At 38.8% G+C, this 10,545-nt stretch overlaps 1 protein-coding gene across 7 annotated transcripts in view; it reads left to right on the forward strand.

Annotated features, from left to right (window-relative positions):
• The window catches only part of gng12b (guanine nucleotide binding protein (G protein), gamma 12b), a 63,059-nt gene extending 54,752 nt beyond the window's left edge, over positions 1 to 8,307 (forward strand). For all 7 annotated transcript variants that reach the window (XM_053499026.1, XM_053499027.1, XM_053499024.1 and 4 more), the window contains 2 exons: positions 4,356 to 4,471; positions 4,984 to 8,307. In XM_053499026.1, coding sequence (XP_053355001.1) covers positions 4,379 to 4,471; positions 4,984 to 5,109 — 219 coding nt within the window. In that variant the 5' untranslated portion in view covers positions 4,356 to 4,378 and the 3' untranslated portion in view covers positions 5,110 to 8,307. The remainder of the gene's footprint in view (positions 1 to 4,355; positions 4,472 to 4,983) is intronic.
• The last annotated feature ends 2,238 nt before the right edge of the window (positions 8,308 to 10,545 follow it).

Here is a 10,545-nt window from a genome sequence, read left to right on the forward strand (position 1 = left end):
AGAAGCGTTCAGTTTACTCCTGCGTGTTGGGATTCAAAGCTTTCTAAACATCTTGACTAGGGGTGTAACGGTATGTTTTTTTCCATGAGGAGGAAATTTGAATTAGGTCTAATTATTTTATTTTTACAGTACATCATTATTAAAAGCACTTTTTTTTTTTACATATGTGCAGTAAATGGCTCTGGAGCAAAATGCTGTGAATGCAAACAAAATGTACTATTGTATTTTGTTCAAGGGCTAACAAGCAAAATGTTTCCCAACTGCACCACTGTTTTAAACAGCATCCTAGCAGTTTCTGTGTTGTAAAGGATTTCTTGTCATCCTCTTTGTAAATATAAAGGTAAAGGGATAGACTAAAAACCATGCTTATGGCTTGTAGAGTTGTCAGTCAGTTGAAGTGTTTACTTATAATAACTGCTGGAATACAGCACTTTTTCTAGGATGATATTGTGGACAGTCGCGTGGATTCTCAGAGCCGCTGTAGCATATGGAGCTCGGTCTCTCTGTCACTAAAGGATCTTTATAAACTTCACTGGACCATGCACTCGCTGCCAGACAGGCTGTTTAAAGTGCCAGGATACACATGAGTGAAAAAAGCTCAGGGTGCGGCTCTGCATGAAAACTACAAAGTGTGTGTGTTTGTGTGTGTGTGTTGTATTTACTTGATGATGCTAATCTGAAACTGCTTTCTATTTTGTTTTATGGTGAATGTAAATGTGCATATGCACACAGATATTCAATAGAAAAGTTATAGAGTAGTGCAGAATTTCTTAATTTTCATTTATCTAAATGATGATTCTGATTGTGATCATTAAATTGACTGTATTTCCTTCAGGAAATAAAGAGATAACGGTTCATATTTCATTAAAACGGTGCCTGCAATGATTCTGATACCCATATTACCCATTTGCTTCACTTCCTGCATGTTGATTCAGGGTCAAACTGCATTCTCACAGCAATTGAATCGCGTCAGGGCATGCTTGGAACTAGACGGAGATGTGTAGTGTCTCAAAACATTTGCACCCGCACCTGATTGTGTTTTTACCAGCATGAATGGAGTAAACACACCATGGTTTGATTTAAATGGATGAAACACTGCAGATGTGGAAGACTAAATGCTTTGAGTGCTGTATTTGCTCAGCTAACTGGTTCACATCTTGGCTCTCATGTGTGTGGCAAGCTTCCTGCTCTTACTAACTCCCCCTTCATCCTGTTTCCCCCTGTATTTTTTTACACAACTTTTAATCATTTAATACTGTCCAGGCTGGGAGAAGAAAGGGAAGGAGCTTCCTGTAGGGAGGGAGAGGGGGACCGAGGGAGAGGAGCGAGTGAGTGGGTTAATGAAACGGATGTGGCTATCTGAGCCTCTGCTAGTTACTCATGTTGTCACATGTGAGCATCCAATTGGCCGCGGCGAGAGGAAGTGGAGAAGCATTGATCTCAGGGAGCGGGCTATAGGGGTGAACGAGTATGTGAGTGGGTTTCTCTCGGACTGTCGTCGCTGTGTTAAGATGTGAAGCTGTTGTTCTCTGTTAATGTAAAAATGACCAGATGTGCCGTAGGTCTCACACCAGCAACAGACAACGGTTGCGTAAAAGAGATCAGAATGACTGCAAAGGTGAACGTTGGATGTTGCACGTTCCTGAAGGCACATGCTGTCATACAGTTGCATTTTCACTCTGTATTTTTAATGGATAAATGTGTAGGTGTTATGTGTAATGATTTTACTTATCGTACGCACCTTTGTATTCTTCGCAAGTGGGCAGAAAATTATATTTAGGCAGTGACTTGATGATTGGGAGTTAAAATCCCAGGACTGCTGCTGTGTTTATGAGGAAGAAGTGCTTGCATCTGTGCTTACATTGGCGTCCACCCCACTTGTAATGTGCTTTGGGTAAGGGATGGTCATATTAGTCGTTAGTTAGTTGGAAGCTGGAAAAGCCAATAATGAATTATTTCCCTAGTGCCTAAATTCCTAATTCGGTATATGACTTACTTGCATGGTGTCAGCAGTAGACGCTAGAATTTAGTCAGTTTGTAAAGCTGTTTTCAAAGCTGAGCTTGGCTAGGTCGTGAAGAAGCTTAAAAATAAGGAGATGTAAGTTTCTCTTTCCTGCAAAGTTCTTACCCTGTATGCTAGTGCAGTCAATCTTAAAATTGTAAAGAATGCCTGCAGGTTTTTGATGATTCTTTTTTTTTTTTTTACAGTTTTCACAAAAATGTAACATGGGGTTGCAGGATTAAAAATAAAATCATTATTATATTTTACAAAGCATTACATTTTTCAAACTCTACTCTCAACTAAATAAGAGCATCATAATTAATTGTTAAAAATGAATTTGCCCACCTTCTATTTTTGTACCATATATAGACTTCATCAACAAACTAACTGTTGCACCGTCACATTCTGAAATAACATCCTCTCAACTGGTTATGCCCTGCACTAAACATTTACGGTTCATATTTGGCAAGCTAAATATAAGTTCTTATTTCCCGTAACCACTTTTATGTCACCCCTCAATTATACTGTGTACTGCTGGCATTGCCTGCACTCCAGTTAATCAGAGTTAATGGCCGTCATAATCTTTCATTGCATGTCCTTCTCTACCTCCGGAGTGAACACTGAAGAAGAGCGGTTTCAGGAAATCAAGCCGTCCGCACTGAGGTCTTCTGTATAAATTCCTGCCGTGTGCTTCCAGCGAAACTGTCATTCTGTTTAATCTTTGCAGGAAGCTTAGTTTGTTCCCTTTGTGTTTGTTTGTCTCATTTTCCTCCCATTAGTACGCTGTAGATTTGCACAATGCAAGCTGGTTGTTTTATGTATATATACACATAGCACAATCAGAGCACATCATATTCTTTGTTTTTTTTTGTGTGTTTTTTGTGTGTGCAGTTGCGTGCAGTGTACTTTGGGACTTTTTAACCCCTCTCGATGGCTGGTACAGCGCCAGATCAATCATGCAGGACGTTTTATGAGTCCCTCCATTCAGCTTTATCTCTGCCCTCCTGCTTTCTGAGCTTTCTGTTCGTTTCAGGGCGTTACGCTTTGCAGAGATACGAGCCTAGAGACAGAGACAGACAGACAGAGCAGAGGGCTTTGTGTGCTCTTCCTCTAAATGTCTGATAAGAGTGCCTGGTTTCTCAGGAAGTGGGATAAAACAGTGTGTGTTGCGCACTATGTAGCTCGTCTGAACATCTGGTGCTAGTGCAGAACTAGGCATAATGCTGGGGGTAACACTTTTCTGTTCATACAGAGTTGTATGATGTGTCTTACTCCCTGGCTCTCCATAGCCACATTTCATTTTTACTCCATCTGGTTTAGAACTTGAGAGTCTGATAAAGTCTCACCAAGTTCAGGTTGGTCAGGATGCATAAGCTTTGATTAGAGACTTCTTACTGCACTTCTATTCTGCACAATTAAAGACACACTCACATACACTGTGGGCAATTTGGAAACACCAATCAACCACTCTGGAAGGAAACCGGACTTCCCGGAGGAAACCCACCAGACACTCAAAGTCCACACACTCAGACTGGAGCGGGATTCAATCCCCCAGCCCTGAAGGTGTGAGGCAACAATGCTAACAACTAACCAGCTTTCTTTAGAAATAAATACATATTTTTATATGCAACATTTATGCACAAAGTCATGTGTGTTTACATAATGTGTAAACAGGCACATCTTTTCTGTCCTTGTACTGTTGCTACAGCTTCTATAATATGTTTAGTATTTAAACAGAGAAAATCTACTGAAGAAATGTTTTACACCAAACACTGAAGTTTAACATAAAATTCGACTGTGCCAGTTGTTATTTTTTATAAATACTTCAGGATGCTGTCTGTTTACGAGTGTCTGTTTACGAATGACTGCGCTGGAACTTGTATTAACGCCAATGCGTGTGTGTGTGTGAATCCTGTGAGATGGCAGGTTTGCATGCGACTGGAGTTTACACAAGAGCACATGGCAACAGCTGTGTTCAGACCCACCCATCTTGCTCCAGATTTTTTTTTGGTCGCTCTTTGTCTCGCTCTCGTGCGCTCTCTCTCTCTCTCTCTCTCTTTCTCTTGCACTTTTTCTCTCCCTCTTTCATAAGCACATACAGAGAGACTCTCACTGGGCCAAAGCTGTGACATACAATTTGACAGCATTGCACACACTCCCACTCACTGCTGGGGCCCCAGCCTCTGTAAAGGGCATGCTACTGTTTGTGTGTATCAGACATTAGAATGAATGCCGTATTTCCTGTTGTGTGTGCAAAAGCACTTACATTAGTGTTAACAAACAGTGCTTTCCTGATCTTGGTTTTAAAATGGTGCAGCAGATTTGTGAATTGTGAATTTATTTGTATTTGCAGGTCTGTAAAGATCAAGAAGAAAAATGTCATCAAAGATGCAGAGCTCAAATAACATAGCACAGGCAAGAAGAATCGTACAACAGTTACGGATAGAGGCAAACATTGAGAGAATAAAGGTAAAGGTCTACCTAAAGTTGTATTGGTATTACAGTATATTATACAGTATATATTAAGAAATGTAAAACTTGCATGCAGAAATGCATGCAGGTTGTATGTAAAGTATTAAAGCACTAGTTCATAAAGTTGAACTTAATGCAGAGAATTAGGATTGAGTAAGAATTGTAGAATTATAAGTGAGGCCAAACAGAGAGCTAACTGCAAGTATTTTAAAGGCAGGTATAGTTTATGATGTGAATAAAATTTAAATTGTCTCTCCACATCAATATGCTGCACAAAAAATCTTTTGACCTGTAATATATGCTGTTGATCATGGATGCTTTAGATCACTTTCGTTGCAGGTAATTTAGGGACATTTGTAAAAATTAATCAGCTTCCTTTATCTGAAAAAAATGAATGCCTTGAAAAAGATGTTGACTTAAAAATACACAACACAACTAGTACCATAAAATCATTGTTTTGCAATGACTCGTTTTATTATCATGTCATTTTTCTCTTTTTCTCTTTTTAGGTTTCTAAAGCCTCTGCAGACCTTATGCATTACTGCAGCGAGCACGCCAAGTACGATCCCCTACTGATGGGCATCCCGGCCTCCGAAAACCCTTTTAAGGATAAGAAGCCCTGCACTATATTGTAGTGGGAAACACTAATCATGTGCTCTTTGATGCCTCCTTTTTTATAGAGAGAATATTTTACCTTAAAGCATTCATACACTAGTCGCCTTAAAGTCAGCTAACCTCCTCATTTTTGCTCGTCTTTTTTTTTCTGCCCTCCAGGCTAGAACAGGAGTTTACACTTGAAACATATTCACTGCTTTCACTTCTGTTCTATTCAACATAGACCAAAAACCTCTAAGTAAACAAGTTTTATGGTGCATTGGCAAAGCTTGGGATAGGATTTTCTTTTAACCCCACAATTGATTTCCAGAACTGAGAAGCTGTCTGCTGTGATCATACTATCTGATGTGGTCTAGATCAGACCGTTTTGCAAATAAAGAAAGAGGAAAAAAAAAGATCTCAGTTGGGAAGTACCCAAACAAAGAGCTTTACTCATCAAGGCCAATTCCACCTCTTTGATCATCGCACCCTCTTAATGTCTCAGTTCTGATAAGCAAAGCCCTGCAGTAGTGCTCTGACTCTGTGTTATAACAGTGTTCCCTGAAGCTAAAAAAAAATTAGCCTTTCATCAATTTTCCAAAACAGGACAAATTTTGTTATTTTTCACTTTTAATTCATCGGGAAAGTGCATTTACTCTGGCAGATGAGACAAAATGTAATTAAAGTATAAAACCATCCAGTTACTAGTGCAGAACCTGCACTGCAGAACTAACACTGTTCCAAGTAGTAATTAATTAAGGCAACTGGACTTATAGTTGATATTTTTTTAGCATAATGCAGTCTGCATGTCTGAACCATCACAGATTCACCACAGAAGACATACTTTTCCTCTATTACTCCAGTAAGCATTTTATAAAATAGCCAAATACAGCATGTCCATATTAGTGCCTTTATACACTGGGCCATACCTCTGAGTCAGACGCTTGTGACTACATGCTTAGGATATATACCAGTTTACAGATGAGTATTATGACAGCTGATAGCTATGTGACAACCTTACGCTTAATTTATGCTTAACTTTGTTCTACAAGATCTGTTGTTTTCAGCAATGCTCTTTATTAGAGTGTGTGACGTCAATAAATGTAAATCAGCTGCGCTGTGAACACACCTGCTGATTGCTGTTCATGGACATGCATGTGAGTTTAAAGAGGAACAAGAAGTTACTGAAAAAGGATTTGTTTATAGTTGGTCTTAAAAAACATTTAGACACATCTTTACTAACTGACTGATAAATGAGGCCCTTTGGAAACAAACTGATCAAATACATTTTGAGATAAGGGGACATGGTGTAAAATAAATTTGCTTCACCACTATTTAACATGGTGTGCATGACCGAAAACCTTCATATCCATCTGCAGGAAAGTTCAGGTGACTGATATAAAAGTTGTTTCTACACTCACTAGTCTGCTTCAATCTCTTGCAGTTGACTATTCTCTTGCAAATGTAGGTCAGTACACAGTTTTATATTGTTCCATTCTTAACTGGTTTGAAAAGTAAGCAAGGTTGAACCAAACAGGATTAGGAATACAGCACCAAATAAGTAGCTCTACATACTCATATAGGTTTAACTCAAGTCCAGTTGCTTTGTCTCATTAATACTAGACACTGAAAACGACCCAGATGACTGGTAGCCTTTAGAGTCCTGTTGCTCATTGTGGAGGAACCTGTGGCGTCACTCTGACGTATTTCGTCCTCAAGAGTAGCAGCACTCCCTCTTTAGCTCTGCACATGTGAACAATAGAGGGCTTCACACAGGTCAGTGAAAGGTCAGCTCCTCTGTCAGAGCACTAAACCAACCATGCTTTCTTTTCACCCTTGCCAAAACCCCACACATTAGCTTTTCCAAAGTGCAGTGGAAAGCTCTCTTGTCTTTAGCGCACAGCAACACTAAATGCAATGCTGGAAGAATGAGGGCAAACCATCATTACAATCCAGTGGTATTTCAGGATGGATTAAAATTCATAACCCTTGCCAAAAGCATGTTTGATAACAGAAAAACATGATCCTAAATCTCCTGTCTACCCAGTTCTTGCCTATACCTTAGAAAACCTTAGACCTTTGTTGTTGTCCTGTTTATGGTAGATACAGTAGCAATATATATGATTGCAAATCATGGTACATTAATATATTGTAACCCTTTAATGATTATATGCCTTATTTACATGTAAAAGATGCTTTTTGATTATTTGGATTTCTAATGATAGTGTCTTCTTTTGAATGATCAAGTCTGTAACTTGTTTGTGCCATTCTGTCATGTCCAATCTAGCCAGCAAAAGTAATGTCTCTAGAGTCACTGCCAGTGCTTCTTTTTTTATCCATGTTGAGCAAACGTTAGGCAAAGAATTCCTCTAGTGACTGTTATTGTGAATTTGAACATTCCATGTTTACAACTGCAGTTTAGGTGACAACCTTCCATAATGCCATGCAGTTTTAATGTGTGTATGTGAGTGCATTTTTTTTACATAAAAAAATAATAATGCTTAATATGTATATATCATTTGGCTGGCTAAAAACAAGTGAAGGCCTTAAAGTTTTTCTGCTTTCATTCTTGCTTCTATTTTACACCCTTAAGGGTTCCTTTACTGTGAGCTTGCAGCATGCAGTCCTACACACTGTGCATCACCAATCCTCAGGACTAATGGATTAAAGCCTTTTGCCAAACGAAGAAAGAAAACTATTTAGCACAACTGCTGACATTGTTAACAAGAATGGAAATCCAGCAGCTCTCAAGAGTTTGTCATGATAAATTCTGGGATGGAAAAGTAAAAAAAAAAATTAATTAAGACTGTAGTCACAAATGCATGAAATTCCAGTGACAGTATGCCAACTACAGTATATACTATAATTGAAATTACATTCTTTAATCACTAAGCAATCTTGCACTGTCTATTGAGCAGTGTTTTATAGTATTTCCCTCTAACGAGTATTGAATCATTTTTGTTAAAGTGCCCTGATGGTAATAGTCCAACATATAAATATAGATGTGTTCATCCCTGAAGGTGATTTTGTATGGACCAATGTGATGACTCGCTCAAGCTTTTTGCCTTTTAAAGAAAAAGATTGTTTGAATATGAAGTGCACTCATTCTCGCCATTTTGTGTAGATTGTTCTGCTCAAAAGAAACTTTGACCTGTGAAAAACACCAGAGCTTGATTGCGAATTCTGATGTTACAAATGTCCTTTTCCAGTTAAAATTAAATGTAATTTTATTCACAACACTCCTGTCTTGATTTATTGCCCACTGCATATAAGTAGAATAACTACATGCACATACCATGTCATAATTTCAGAATTATTGGCACCTTTACTGTATGTACCTGTGTTTTAAGAAAAATTTTATAAAATACATTTTAAATAATATTTTTTTCCTAAAACATGTCTAACATACAAGGGGTTTTCTTCTAATTAGACTGCCTGCTTCACATCTGAAACACTGGCCTCCCAGGACTTCCTTTATTGTGGAAATCACTTGAGGTGAGGTCAAGTCTGAATGGAGGATGTGCCAGTAACTCCCAGCTAAGTATACAAGTGGTTCGTAAAGGATTATGTATATAATCCCACAGACAGATGTGTATCAAGTTTGTGACAGGTTATCCATCTAAGTTCAAGGATCAGACTTTCCACTCACTGATTGCGGTTGGCTTTGAGCCACCGTGGCTGAAATCATCACTCACAGATGTGTACACATACATGTTTGCACCATTCGAAGAATTGACTGCAAATAACAGTCTCGTCAACATACTGTGCTTGACTTGTAAATGTTAATCAATTTTACGTCTATGTTCACAGAAATTTTATCACGAGTGTTGGTTTGTCATATATACTATTGATATGGATTGTTTTAATTGGATAAAACAGTTCCCACTAAAATAAAGTATTCCTTTTTTCTGGGGTAAAAATATTGTTTGCACAAATATAAAAATTACCCTAGGTAAGAACAAAGTACTATCGAAACAAAGAGGATCCGTTGATGGATATGCAAAATGTTTCGACTGTTGAAGACGCCCTAAAGCAAAATTAGACCTAATAATAAAAAGTTTCACGTCTCATAGTTGCCCACTTGCCAGAAACTGGGTGCGTGTGCACAAGCCAATGAATGTGATGACAGAACTAATCTCTGGAAATGTTATGCGAGTGTGGCTCTGAATTTATTTTCAATGAGCAGTCGGTTAGATCCTAATTTTTTTATCTGGAGGTTTCTTCAGAGTAATCTGGTTTCCTCCCACAGTTCAGAGACATTGGCATTGTTGACTGATTGTTGGTGTGTGTTCTTGTCCCCTGTCTTGATCCTGTCTAGGGTTTACCCTGCAGTTTCCTGGGATAGGCTCCTGGGCCCCTGTGATCATACACAGGGTAAGTGGTACAGATGAGCCATGAATGGATAGATATTTTAACTGGTGCTATATAAAGTGCAAAAAACAAATCTGATAACTACTTTGGGGCAATGTGAGTAACAAATAGGGCAATGCGAGAAACACCCACAAACAATGCCCCGTAAAGGTTAGAATAAAAACTAAAATAAAGGCTGGCAAAGGAGCTGGAAATTTGATGGATGAGTTTGTGAGGAGAAAAGCAGAAAAGAAGCCATTTGCTTAAGGTAGGACTTCCTTCTGCGTTGCACTAATATTTGCTTACATAAAGTGGTAATTTACAGTCACTAATCAACATATAGTACCAGCAGTTCTTCAGGAGCTGGGAGAACACACACATTCAACTCAATTCATACTGTACATAACCTGAACTCTCAGGTTAAAATCGGTGACCATGGAGCTGCAGAAAACACTACCTGCTGCTCGAAATCATTGTTGAAATTTGTCAGTGAGCTGGATAACCATGGTTCTGGTCACAGTACAGTAGGTGCTACATTAGTTAATGTTAACCATGTTAAATGTCAGGGTTATATAATGCTGCTGTCTATTGTTCAACATTCATTGTTAGGACAAATAGTCAGGTGATCTGTTTGCGTTTCAAGAAAATCTTTCCACTGATGTATTTTTCCAAGCCGTAAGGTCAGAGCAGGGGTCTGTAATAATCCATCCCTTGGTCACTTGCAGAATCAGGTCAGTGTGTATTTGCCTGCATTGAGCAATGATCATAGCTTTGCGGTCCAGTTGCCTTTCCTGATTGAATTGCCTTTCTGCATGGCGTTCCATGATAAATCCTGTATGTGGAATACATTCGACATCTGACCTATTTATTTCAACATGGGTTCAGACAGAGTGTCGTAGAAAGGCTTTTGTCAGTCCGTGATGATGGGCTGTTCAGTGGGCATTGCAGTTTACCCTTTTGTCTAGTATTATTGACCTGAGACCACTAAAACCATCCTCAACACTACTGAGGGAGGAGTTACATTCCAATGTTTTATGAACCGGATAAACAAGTCAGGGGATTTACAACTACATAACATTTCTGACCCTTATGCTGAGTGAGTTTGACCTGCATCTCTGCCGTTAGAC

Source organism: Clarias gariepinus, chromosome 6 (assembly GCF_024256425.1).
Source record: "Clarias gariepinus isolate MV-2021 ecotype Netherlands chromosome 6, CGAR_prim_01v2, whole genome shotgun sequence".
In the NCBI taxonomy this organism is placed as follows: Eukaryota; Metazoa; Chordata; class Actinopteri; order Siluriformes; family Clariidae; genus Clarias; species Clarias gariepinus.